We start from the raw sequence: 13,964 nt of genomic DNA, 5'->3' as shown, positions 1-13,964 counted from the left end.
CTTTCATGTTCATTCCTCACAATATTCCCTTTGGATTCCTCCTGTCTGGCTTCCAATCTTCCCATAACAGTACAAGCAAAATTCAGAAGTGACTCTTCCCAGAGTGTGGTACCTGTCCATCTTCAATGTATCTCCATGCAACACCATCCTTCCCTCCCATTGTGCAGCTGCGTGCAATTGTCCTCGCAGTTCAATTCCTTTTTAAGCAGATGCAATCAGTACAACTCTACTAATAGCTTCTCTTCCCTTTCCCATATCAACATATCAAACCTCTTCATCCGAATAATGTATTAAGTTTTGGGCACCAAATTCAGGAAAAAATATGGGTGTTGGTGTAGGTACTGTGCAAATTCACTAGGATGAATGATTGCCTGCAGATCAAATTCAGAAGTCTGAAGCCAATGTTTGTTCGCTTCAGCACAAACCTTATTCCCTTCATCACAAATCCTGTTCCCTTGCAGCCACTTTGTCAGGTTGAACCAGGCCACCATAATCGTGGGCATCCTATTTGATTCCAAGTTAAGTTTTAAGCCTTGTATTACCGAGACTACTTATCACCTCTTTTGCAACATTGCAATTCCTCCAACAAGGGATTAAGAAAGCAATAAAGAAAGATAGATTATGAAACTAAACTAGCACAAAATATAAAAACTGATAGTAAAAGTTTTTACAAATATATAAAAAGGAAAAGAGTGGCTAAAGTAAGTGTTGGACTCTTAGAAGACAAGAAGGGGAATTTAATGATGGGAAACGAGGAAATGGCCGAGACCTTAAACAAGTTTTTTTGTGTTGGTCTTCACGGTAGAGGACACAAATAGCTTACCAAAAATTGATGGTCGTGGGGCTGTAGGGGGTTAGGTCCTTAAAACGATTACTATTACTAAAGAGGTAGTGCTTGGTAGGCTAATGGGACTAAAGGTAGACAAGTCTCTGGGCCCAGATGGAATGCATCCCAGGGTACTGAAAGAAATGGCAGAAGTAATAGCAGATGTGTTAGTTGTAATGTATCAAAATTCGTTGGACTCTGGGGAAGTACCGTCTGATTGGAAAACATCTAACATGACGCCACTGTTTAAAAAAGGAGGTAGACAAAAGGCAGGTAACTACAGGCTGGTTAGCTTAACGTCCGTAGTTGGGAAAATGCTGGAATCCATCATTAAAGAAGAAATAGCAGGATACCTGGAAAAGAATGGTTTGATCAAGTAGACGCAGCATGGATTCATGAAGGGAAAGTCGTGTTTGACAAATTTACTGGATTTTTATGAAGATGTAACGAGTGCGGTTGACAGAGGGCAAACCGGTGGATGTGGTGTTTTTAAATTTCCAGAAAGCGTTTGATAAGGTGCCTCACAAAAGGTTGCTGCATAAGATTAAGGTACACAGAGTTGGTGGTAAAGTGTTAGCATGGATTGAGGATTAGCTAACAGGAAGCAGACAGTTGGAATAAATGGGTCCTTTTCTGGTTGGCAGAGATAAGTGCTGGGGTCTCAACTGTTTACCATATACATAGATGATCTGGAGGAGGGGACCGAGTGTAGGGTAACAAAATTTGCTGATGACACAAAGATGAGCGAGGAAGCAAATTGCGTGGAGGACGTGGAAAGTCTGCAGAGAGATTTGGATAGGCCAACTGAGTGGGCGAGGATCTGGCAGATGGAGTATAATGTTGGCAAGTGAGAGGTTATCCACTTTGGAAGGAATAATAGTAAAATGGACTATTATTTAAATGGTGAAAAATTACAACATGCTACTGTGCAGAGTGAATTGCAAAAAGTCAGTTTGCAGGTGATCAAGAAGACAAATGGAATGTTGGCCTTTATTGCGAGGGGATGGAATATAAAAGCAGGGAGGTCTTGCTGCAATTGAACAAGGTATTAGTGAGGCCGCAACTAGAGCAGTGTGTGCAATTTTGGTCCCCTTATTTGCGAAAGAATATATTTGCATTGGAGGGAGTACAGAGAAGGCTCACCAGGTTGATACCGGAGATGAGGGGGTTAGCTTATGAGGAGAGATTCAGAAGATTGGCCCTGTACTCATTGGAGTTTAGAAGGCTGAGGGGAGATCTTATAGAGACATATGAGATAATGAAGAGGCTAGACGGGGTAAAGGCAGAGAGATTCTTTCCACTTAGAAAGGAAACAAGGACACAGCCTCAAAGGGGGAATCAGTTTAGAACAGAGTTGAGGAGGAACTTCTTCTCTCAGAGGCTAGTGAATCTCTGGAATTCTCTGCCCATTGAAGCAGTGGAGGCTACCTCGTTAAATGTGTTTAAATCACAGGTAGAAAGATTTCTATAAGGGAATTAAGGGTTACGGGCAGCACGGGTAAGTGGTACTAAACCACTATCAGGTCAACCATAATCTTATTGAATGGCATTTGAGGGGCTAGATGGCCTACTCCTGCTCCTATTTCTTATGTTCTTATGTAGAACCTTGAATTGTGGAGGAATAGGTCTTAGAGAGAGCGAGAGGCAGAAAAATGATCAGGGTGTGACACATTGGGGTGGTGAGGAGGTCACAGTAAATATATTGGGATCAGGACATTGAGGAAGTCAGGTGAATGCAGCTGAGACAAGTAATTTAGAGTCATTTAGAAAATACCTTGAAAAGGATTGCATTACCACGAAATTTAAATCTGTAAACTAGTTGTTTTGAGTTTGAGAGAAGTTGCAGTAAGAAGTCTTACCATATTAGGGCAGCACTGTGTGGTTAGCACTGCTGACTCACAGTGCCAGGGACCTAGTTCAATTCCAGCCTTGGGTCACTGTTTGGAGTTTCTCCTCACGTCTTCACGGATTTCCTCTGGTTGTTCTGGTTTCCTCCCACAGTTCAAAGGAGTGCAGGTTAGGTGGACTGCCTATGCTAAATTACCCGAGTGTCAGGGGATTAGAAAGGTAAATACATGGGGTTACAAGGATAGGGCCTGGGTGGGATTATGGTCAGTGCAGACCTGATGGGCCAAATGGCCTCTTTCTGCACTGTAGGGATTCTATGAAAAATAAAGTAATATTGTGATTTTCCAATTTTCCAAATTACAAGACAAATGAAGGTACCTGTCATTCCTTCTTATTGTTTTCAACTTTGCACTAAAGGATTTGGTCCTTTACCTTGGTTTCTTTATTTTGAATAACTCTATTAGATAATTGAGTCAGATTGTCTGTGATAACCCCATTCAAGTTGAAATTGACTATAAATGTTCTTCTTAATGTTATGCTGACACAATGTATTTTACTCCAGATACCTTTGTGTTTCCACAATGATACTTGCAAAACCTGCTACAGTGACTCATTAAATCTCATTGAGAAATCTTAAACAACAGGAAGTACTGCACACACTTAAATTCTTCCGTTTACTTGTAGTTACGTTTGGCTTAGCTATCATTTCAGCAAAAATTAAGTTTACATTAAAATTTAATAGTACGAACACCAATTATAATTGAACAATTAGAAGTTTCACAGTCAGTTTCTCCCTTTCCTGTAAAATCATTCACTCAAAACTAATCAGGAGGTATAGTGTGGGATGAAAAGAAAACTGGAGCTACAAATGCACAAAACCTGGGAATGATGATAGGTCAAGTGGAATAATTGGTCATATTTAGTTAGAGGGAGCACTGGCATGTCATGGCTCACAGCAAATAGGTGACTCCACCAATCTCTACGGCTTTTTAAAAAATCATTAGATATGTGGCTAGCCATCCTATTGAGTGACTGCAGGATAAATTCAGCTCTTACATAAAGGGAAAAAAAACATTCACTCCTGTGAAATCCACAACTTCAGTATCTGTTAACTAACATTTTCTCATTAGAACCGTTATTGGGATTCAGTCAGATTGACAACACAAAAATGTACCCTTACAAAATGGTCCAAATCTGCTCTTAAATATTATTTCTTGTTTCGTAATTTTATTTCCATTTTAATAAACGCTTTAAGATTCTCATCGTCAACATGTTCATCGATAATCTCGAGTGCTTTTTGTTCTCCATTCCTGTAGTAGTCCAACATCTCTTCTGCATATGAAATCCATACACAATTGTGGCACCCTTTCATACAGCACCAGGTTGGAGGTATTGGGGGGGAGTCACGATTTAGCCTAAAGACAGCATCATCTTTATTACTTTGCTCTTTATGTCGAAGATGGCTCTTTTCTTCGTTCTCCTTGCAGTTCAGGTTCCTGGAGGGCGTAAAAAACCTTTTGCATATGATGCTAGTTCGGTTACAGTATGTCATCTGCAAAGCTCTGAAGAGTCCAGGCGAATGCAACGACAGATGCAAGCTTGATATCCACTTAAACCCATTGGAAGACAATCCTAAAAGAAGTCTTGGAACTCCCTGAAAATTAAAATGAAGATAGCTTATTGCTCATTGCAACACCATGATAATGCAATGATATTCATGATACAAAACCAAAATGTCAGAACGTAACAAAGAAGCTTTGCCAATTGGTCCGTAAAGAAACTCCTTGTCCAGATTTTATTTGTGATTGGAAATCCATGATAGTTTGGTGCCAAATGCACTCCTAAATCCTGCAGGTCAACTTGCCTTCAGCTTCAGTCACAGATCTGGATTGTCTTAGGAAAATAAATATAGTTTTAAGGGATTTACATTTGTATTGCTAAACATTAGAAATAAGTTAAGTGGTTTAATTTCATGTTTTGGTGCTTGGAAGGGTAAAACCTTTGATCCATGTTGGACAAAGGTGTTTCTATATGTGGGGGTTGGTTTCAATTCCAACTGTGATTCTGCTGTGCTTTAGAGAGGGTTACAGTGTGAAGAGTAAATAAACCAGTTTAGTGACTGGGGACTTGTAAGGTAGCAAAGCTTTTAAGTTTTAGTTTGGCTAATTTAATGGCTGTTGGCGATTGATAGAGAGAAGGTAGCTCTCTCAGTTCTGCGAGAAGCAGTTGGTTTTAGATAGCCAAAGAGGGAATGTCACTCTCAGCCTTGCTAGAAGGAAAGCGATACTATAGAATAATGGTTAAGAAAACCGATGCCAGAAACCTAAAGTGTAACTAATTAAGGAACCTAGAGAAATGAACAGAACTTTCCAAGAAGTTTGAAGTTAATGGAACAGAGGAAACTGGGAACCAGAACAGATTACTGTTCAGTAAAGTCACAGAGAGTTGAAAAGACATTGGATCGTGAGAGGACAGAAGGGCATCTGCAGTTGTGTTAATGTTTGTGAGAAATTATTAGCTTGGGAGATATTATTTGAAATAATTGTGGAAATTTGTGGCTCGATTTGAGTTTGTGTAAAAGCCTTTAAGACAAAGAAAACCTGAAGGAAGAGATATAAAACCTGAAAGCAAAACACCAATGGAAATGGAGGGAAAGCATAATTTAAAAGAAAATTTGAAAGTGTGACTTTTGAAAGTGGAATTTGAAATCACTTGTGTAGAAGCCAGAGTTTAGTGAGACAAGGTAGCTCACATTATAAGAATTATCTAGAGATTTTGGGGAGAAATCCACAAGGCATTCACTTAGGTTCAACGAGGAGTGTGTCTCTCCACAGTCATCTTGTGTGCTTGAAAGGGACTTTGTGTGTTAATGAGATCATTGGAGTTAGATGTTCTTTGTAATCCGCATGTTAATCTTAAAATCTGTGTCATTGTTAAGAGGGAGGAAAAGAGCATTGTATCATAATCCAATAATGTTTAATAAATGTTTATTTTCTTATTAAAACAAATTAGCAGCCTTGTGCTTCTGTTCCTCCACAATTTATACAAAAAAATTAAAAGGGCCAGATTGTTATGGCCATTCACACCTGCAGGATTTTCCCAACCTGTTGCAATAAATGGAGATTTGGCTGGGTGCCAAATTCTCTGACCTCACTGTAGCAGGCATGAACAGCCAGTAAGATCATACCCAAGGTCTTTTTAGACAGGGTTCTATTCTGAGAAGTTCCTGTTCAGTTACATCAACTGGAATCGTAAAATTGGAATCAAACAGAAGATAGTAGGATCACTACAAATGGTCATAGTGCCCCTGGGTTAGGAACAATTGAAAGGAATATTATTCAGGAATCCTAATCACCATCCAATGATCCGTTGATGGAGCGAATGGGAATGGGTTCAGTTAATCAGGAATCAGACTGGGCTATGATATTCATCAGTCTAATAACCTGCTGACACTACCTGCACTTGAATTTGAAGAATGGCTTTTTAAGTATGATGTCAAGAGGACTTATCTGCACGTTTATGTTCAGGGATTGGTAGAGGCCATCCAAGGCCCTTACAGGTAGTTCTGTTTCACTTGTCTGTTCAATTAGCAAGTGATTCCAAGTTAAAAATGACTATTTTACAGTCCATTAATTTTAATGCCTCTTTATCTCTTTGCACTGGAGAGAGCTGCATTATAAATTTTACTGGGAAGAGTTTAACTGTAAATTGCCCTTGCTTTGTATTCGAATAGGAAATGGGTTGTATCAAAAATTAAACAATTGTTTCAGAAGCCATTTTATTGCTTTGAACCAGAGACATTTCGACTGTTAAGAATGATTTGTTAAATGCTCCCCTTGTCTCTCAACGATCCAGCTAGTTATGGCATTGTGTAGCTGAGCCACAAAAAGCAGGAATGTCCCTGTTTGAGTAGATTGTCTTAGTTCATGTAGGCTAGAGATGGGGAGAGGTAAAGCAGTTAGATTTCCTATTTTCGATCACAACCCAGGGACCTCTATTAGGAATGGAAAGGACATGGGACCTGGGAAGAGTAGTAGGCCACTCAGCCCTTTGAGCTGCTCCACCATTCAAAAAGGTCACGGCTGATCTGGTCTGAAACCCACTGTCATTTGCCCTCCATAACCCCGAATTCCTTGTCTGTCAAAAATTTAACTCCATCTTGAATAAATTCATGACATAGCCTCCACTGGGAAGATAATTCCACATACTAACAACCTTAAGAGAAAAAAAGCTCTCAATTGAGTCATAAAATGTAGGCCTTTATTCTTAAACTCTGTCCCTGTAGTCTACTTGGACTTCAGCAAGGCTTTTGATAAGGTCCCATATGAGAGACTGACAGTGAAGGTAAGAGTCCATGAGATCCAAGGAAATTTGGTAAATAGGATCAAGAATTGGCTGAGTGTCAGGAAGCAAAGGGTGAAAGTCAAGTGGTGTTCCTCACAGGTGGAAGCCTGTGTCCAGTGGGGTCCCGCAAGGATCAGTGTAGGGGCTCTTGATGTTTGTGGTTTGTATGACTTGAGGGTTGATCAATAAGTTCACAGATTATATAAAAATTGGTCAGGTAGTAAATAGTAAGGTGTATAGCTTTATATTACAAGAGGATGTAGACAGGCTGGTCAGATGGGTTGATCAGTAGCAAATGGAATTCAGTCCAGATAAGTGTGAGGTGATACATTTGGGTGAGGACAAACAAGGCAAGGGAGTACATGATGAATAGCAGAATCCTGGGAAGCACCAAGGATCAGAAGGTCCTTGGTGTGCACATACACTGGTCCCTTGAGGTAGCAGGACAGGTGGATAAAGTGGTCAAGAAGACATATAGTACGATTGCCTTTATTAGCTGAGCCGTAGAGCTTAAGAGCATGGAGGTTATGCTGGAGCTATACAAATGTTGGTTAGGCTACAGCTGGTGTATTGCCATTATAAGATGGCATTAGAAAGGATGCAGAGGAGGTTTACCAGGACATTGCCTGGGCTGAAGAGTTTAATTATGAACAGAGATTGGATAGACTGGGGTTGGAACATGTTCGAGGTGTATAAAATTATGAGGGGCATAGATAGATCAGACAGGAAGAAACTTTTCCCATTGTTGGGAGATCAATGACTAAGCACAGCTTTAAGGTAAGGAACAGGAGGTTTAGAGGGGATACGAGGAAAAACTTTTTCATCCAAAGGTGGTGGTAGTAGTCTGGAATTCACTGCCTGAAAGGGTGGTGGAGGCAGAGACCCTCAGAACATTTAAGAAGCATTTAGATGTGCAATTGCATTTCCAAGGCACACAAGGCTGTGAGCCAAGTGCTGGAAAATGGGATTAGAATAGGTAGGCGGTTTGTCTTTGACTGGTCCAGGTGTGATGAGCCAAAAGGCCTTTTTCTGTGCTGTATACCTCTATGACTCTATAATTCTAGTCTCTCTCACAAGTAGACACATGGAGAAATATCCTTCAAGTATCCAACCTATCAAATCCTTTCAGGATTTTATATGTTTCAATCAGATCACCTTTCCTTTGTCTAAAGGGATGAGGGCAGGCATAGGTTGGTTATAAGAGAGTTTAATAACCTGAATTACAGACTGGGCTCACACACAGAGGCAGCTAACACCAGATGAACAATAGCCCAGTCAAAGAAGAAGGGGAGAACGCATCGAAGAAAAAAATATTTGCTGATCGGCATGGTGGCACAATGATTAGCACTGCTGCCTCACAGTGCCAGGGACTTGGGTTCAATTCCAGCCTTGGGTAACTGGGTGGAGTTTGCAAGTTAAAGTAAAGTATATTTATTAGTCATAAGTAAGGCTTACATTAATGTTGCAATGAAGTTATATGAAATTCCCTTAGTCGCCACATTCCAGCACCTGTTCAGGTCAATCGTGGGTTTCATCCCATGGTCCAAATGTGTGTGGGTTAGGTTGATTGGCCACACTAAATTGACCCTTGGTGTTGGGGATTAAATATATTGGGTGGGAGGGGGTTATGGGGATAGGGCCTGGGTGGGATTGTTGTCAGTGCAGGTTCGAAGGGCCAAATGGCTTGTTTCTGCAGTACAGGGATTCCATGATCTGTTAGGAGATTGTAAACAATTAATCCTCTCGAATGGCCGGAATAATGTTTGGCAGCACAGCTTAGGAAACAGGATGCTCTTCAGACCAGCTTAACATTTACAATTTATGCTGTGCAAAGGACTGCTATATTTCATTTACATAATATTCTTTAAGCAAGACAATCAGTATATGAGAGTCAATTGCTGTCCAACCTATTCATTGATCACTCACCCGCAAAACATTTCATCAACATTCCTATCCTAAAAAAAATCAATCTCTTAAAAATAAATCAAATTAAACTAGTTTTGCACACATGACTGCTTAAACTGAGGGAATGAATGATCTTTGGTTCCACTCCACAATTCAATTATCCATTATGATAAATTGCATTTCCAAAATGTCTCAGATAAACAATAAATTACTCCTGAACCAAAGAGGAGATGATGAGGATGGGTGACAAAAGCTTGGTCACAGATGTAGGACAGTCTTAAAGGAAGAAACAAAATCTCAGGAGGTAATTCAAGAAATTAGGACTTACACAGCATGACTATCATCATTAGGGCAATGAAAATGGGAGTTCAGAAGAGGGACACAGAGTTCTTGGCGAGCTTAGCGATATAGTGGTGGGTGAGGATATGGAAGGATTTGATCACAAGGTAGAGAATTTTAAAATCAAAGCAAATCAAAGAATTTTAAAATCAAATCCACGTAGATGAGCGAGCGCAGGAGTGAGCAGGATATGCACAGATTAACAAAAAGAAAAACATCCAGCAGCAATAGCTGGAAAAACAGCAGGTCTGGCAGCATCCATAGCGAGAGAATAATAAAGGGAGTAGGGGGCATGAGTAAGGTTGGTAGCGTTCCTTCAAATAGGGTCCAGGTGAAGGCTGGGATGAAGGCACTTTATCTGAATGCACGAAGCATTCGGGACAAAGTGAATGAGCTGGTGGCGCAGATCAGCACAAATGGATATGATCTGGTGGCCATTACAGAGACGTGGTTGCAGGGTGACAGGGACTGGGAGCTGAATGTCCAGGGGTATCAAGTGTTTAGGAAGGATAAACGGGAGGAAAAAGGTGGGGGGAGGGAGGGTAGCTCTGCTGATTAAGGATAGTATCAGGGTGGTAGTAAGGGAAGATATAGGCGCCAAAGAGCAGAATGTGGAATCGTTGTGGGTGGAGATTAGGAATAGCAAGGAAAGGAAGACGCTGGTGGGTGTCGTCTATAGGCCCCCAAACAATGACCTGGAGGTGGGGCGGGCTATAAACGCGCAAATAAATGCTGCGTGCAGGAATGGTACAGCAATAATTATGGGGGATTTCAATCTACATATTGATTGGTCGACCCACGTTGGACGTGGTGGGCTTGAGTTCTTGGAATGCTGCCGGGATAGTTTCCTTGAACAGTGTGTGTTGGAGCCGACGAGGGAGCGAGCTATCTTAGATCTGGTGTTATGTAATGAGGCAGGTAGAATTAGGGACCTTGTGGTGAAGGATCCTCTTGGGAAGAGTGATCATCGTATGGTGGAGTTTCTGATGCAGATGGAAGAGGAGAAAGTAGGATCCCGGACCTGTGTCCTTTGTTTGAACAGAGGGGAGTACGATAAGATGAGAGAGGAATTGGCGAATGTAGATTGGGGGAGCAGATTGGGACGTAGGTCTGCTGAGGCACAGTGGAGGATCTTTAAGGAGATCTTTCTTGGTGCTCAGCAGAAATTTATTCCGATGGTAAAAAAGGATCGTAGGAGGAGAGATAATCAGCCGTGGATAACGAAGGAGATAAAGGAGAGTATTAAATTAAAAGCTGATGCGTTTAGAGTGGCTAAGAGTAGTGGGTGAGAAGAGGATTGGGAGAGGTTTAAATATCAACAAAGGATGACGAAGAAGTTGATAAAGAAAGGAAGGATAAACTATGAAGCTAGGCTAGCGCTAAATATAAAAAGGATAGTAAGAGTTTTTACAAATATATAAAGAGGAGGAGGCTGGCGAGGGTGAATGTTGGACCCTTAGAGGATGAGAGGGGGGATTTAGTGGTGGGGGATGAGGAAATGGCTGAGGCCTTAAATAAATTTTTTGCTTCGGTCTTCACGGAGGAGGATGCGAATAGTTTGCCGGGTGTTAACGATGGAAAGATGGTAGGAGTGGAGGGCCTGAATGAGATCATTGTTACTAGAGAGGCAGTGCTTGACAGACTGGAGGGAACTGATGGTGGACAAGTCCCCAGGACCAGATGGAATGCATCCAAGGGTTCTGAAGGAAATGGCGGAGGTGATAGTGGATGCCTTGGTGATTATTTTCCAAACCTCGCTGGATTCCGGGGAAGTGCCGGAAGATTGGAAAACGGCTAATGTTACGCCACTGTTTAAAAAGGGTAGCAGGCAAAAGGCAGGGAATTACAGGCTGGTTAGTTTAACGTCTGTTGTAGGAAAAATGCTTGAATCCGTAATCAAGGAGAAAATAGCGAGGCATCTTGAGAAGAATTGTTTGATACAGCAGACGCAGCACGGTTTCGTTAAGGGGAAGTCGTGTCTGACGAATTTATTGGAATTCTATGAGGATGTGTCTAGTGCGGTGGATAGAGGGGAACCAGTGGATGTGGTGTTTCTCGATTTTCAGAAGGCGTTTGATAAGGTGCCGCACAAAAGGTTGTTACAGAAGGTTAGGGGGCATGGAGTTGGGGGTAGGGTGTTAGCGTGGATAGGGGATTGGCTGTCAAATAGGAGGCAGAGAGTGGGTGTCAATGGGTGCTATTCGGATTGGCGGTTGGTGACTAGTGGAGTGCCCCAGGGATTAGTGCTGGGGCCTCTGCTATTTACCATTTATATAGATGATCTGGAGGAGGGAACCAAGTGTAAGGTGTCGAAATTTGCTGATGACACAAAGATAAGTGGAACGGCAAATTGTGCGGAGGGTGTGGAAAATCTGCAGAGATAGGCTGAGCGAGTGGGCGAGGAGCTAGCAGATGGAATACAATGTTGGCAAGTGTGACATTATCCACTTTGGTAGGAATAATGATAGGAAGGACTACTACTTACATGGCAAAAAGCTGTAGCATGCTACGGTGCAGAGGGACCTGGGGGTCCTTGTGCATGAGTCGCAAAAACCCAGCCTACAGGTGCAGCAGGTGGTCAGGAAGGCAAATGGGATGCTGGCCTTCATAGCAAGGGGGATTGAATATAAAAGTAGGGAGGTCTTGCTGCAACTGTACAGGGCACTGGTGAGGACGCAGCTGGACTACTGTGTGCAGTTTTGGTCGCCGCACCTGCGTAAGGATATTTTGGCCTTGGAGGGAGTGCAGAGGAGGTTCACTAGGCTGATACTGAAGTTGAGGGGGTTGAGCTATGAGGAGTGGCTGAATAGACTGGGCTTGTACTCGTTGGAGTTTAGAAGGATGAGGAGAGATCTCATTGAGATGTATAAGATGATGAAAGGGATGGATAGGGTAGAGGTGGAGAGGTTCTTCCTGCTCAGAAAGGACAGCAGGACTAGAGGGCACAGCCTCAAGATAAGGGGGGGACAATTCAGAACGGAGTTGAGGAGGAACTTCTTCACTCAAAGGGTGGTGACTCTCTGGAATTCTCCGCCCGTTGAAGTGATTGAGGCTACCTCGCTAAATATATTTAAGACGCGGGTAGATAGGTTTTTGGTAGGCAAGGGGATTAAGGGTTATGGGGAGAAAGCGGGAAAGTGGAACTGAGCCACTTCAGATCAGCCATGATCTTTTTGAATGGCGGGGCAGGCTCGAAGGGCTGGATGGCCTACGCCTGCTCCTAATTCTTATGTTCTTATTATGTTCTAGAAAATAATAATTAATGTTTCAAATACATCTGACGTTTTAGAGCAGAAGACAGAGGGAGAAATTTGTTCAGTTATATGCCAAATAAGAAGGGGTAGAATGGACCAGGAGGTCAGCAATTAGTGGGGGCTGGAAGAGACTGCAACAAAGGCGTACCAAAACTTAGGAACAAGTGACAGATGGTCCAGGGGGGAGGGGGTGGGGGGAGGAGGTTTTGGCATTGGGGCAAATAATATTTGGGATATATAAAACAAATGTCAAGATGGAGGACTGTTGAGTCTGAAGTGTTGAGTCCTGCGGGCTGTAATGTGCCTAGTCGGAAGATGAGATGCTGCTCCTCTAGTTTGCATTGGGCTTCATGTAGTGCAGTATGAGGTGCCAAGGCAATTCACAGGACAATTATGAAAGAAAATTTGACACTATAGCACACAGAATAGTTACAGTGCAGTAGATCCAATGTGTCAGCACTGGCTCTCTGCAAAAGGAACTCAGTTTAAACAACTCCCCTGCCATCTGTAACACGGCAGTGACCCAGTAGTCACTATAAGTAATCCAAAGGACATGGGTTTGAATAGGGGGATTAGCAGTTTTGCAGAGTAAGGCTGGATAACAGTTGATGCAAACTCAATAGGCCGAATGGCCTCCTTTTGCACTGTGGAATAGCTAGTATATAGACTAAATTAATAAATCTGGAATATCATGGCTATCTTTGATTGCTGTAAAAGCTCATCTGGCTCACTGAGCCATTGGTAGCCAGGTTAGCCTATGTGTCACGCCAGACCCACAGCAGTGAATGGCCTAGCATACCACTCAGTTCAAGGTCAAGTAGGTCAGGTGCCAGACTGTGGTGACCAGGGGAATTTCACAGTAACTTCATTGCAGTGTTAATGTAAGCCTACTTGTGACAACAATAAACAAACTTTTAGGGCTGGGGAGCAAATATTGACCCAGCCAATGTGATGTCCAGGTCCTGTGAAAGAATGAAGAACATTTTGGGCCAGTTGACCAACAGCTTGGCACAGAAGCAGCACCTTACAGGAGGGATTTGCAGAGCTGAAGGCAGCCGGGTTCCCCCTAACCATTCAGCCGCTGGTACTGCAGCAACACTGGACGGAGAGGGGTGAAATCTAATCCGGCTGCCCTTCAGAGTGAAGGGCAGGCGGGAAAAGAGCACTCACCGCGCCGGCCACCTTCCAGCGGGAGCACAGGCTGCAGACAGCGACACCAACAGAGCTGCTCATGGGCCCGGCGGCCTGCAGTTTGCGGTGTCAATGGCCACCGGCGCCCTTACCAGCTCCCTCCTCTCCTCCTCCTCCTCCTCCGGAGGCGGCGGCCTAAAATCACTGCCTAGCAACGGAAATCCCGATCACCCACCATTGACTCACAGCGGCCTCGGCGGGTCCGGCATATGGCCGTGGGCCAACCAATCGCGGCGAGGCGGGCCTGGGCAGGTGGC

General features: G+C 42.9%; 1 protein-coding gene across 1 annotated transcript; it reads right to left on the bottom strand.

Annotated features, from left to right (window-relative positions):
* Positions 1-3,879: 3,879 nt before the first annotated feature.
* oxld1 (oxidoreductase-like domain containing 1) lies at positions 3,880-13,833 on the bottom strand. The gene is made up of 2 exons (XM_080209186.1): positions 13,687-13,833; positions 3,880-4,328 (listed from the first exon to the last, which is right to left on the bottom strand). Exons 1-2 carry the CDS (start codon positions 13,747-13,749, stop codon positions 3,882-3,884), a joined length of 510 nt encoding a protein of 169 aa, XP_080065312.1. The 5' UTR covers positions 13,750-13,833; the 3' UTR covers positions 3,880-3,881.
* Positions 13,834-13,964: the final 131 nt, after the last annotated feature.

The sequence above is a fragment of the Carcharhinus amblyrhynchos genome, chromosome 21 (genome assembly GCF_965287045.1).
Source record: "Carcharhinus amblyrhynchos chromosome 21, sCarAmb.v2.hapA, whole genome shotgun sequence".
Lineage (NCBI taxonomy): Eukaryota > Metazoa > Chordata > Chondrichthyes > Carcharhiniformes > Carcharhinidae > Carcharhinus > Carcharhinus amblyrhynchos.
Note: the sequence above shows the minus strand (reverse complement) of the source record. Positions and strands in the feature narration are given on the sequence as shown.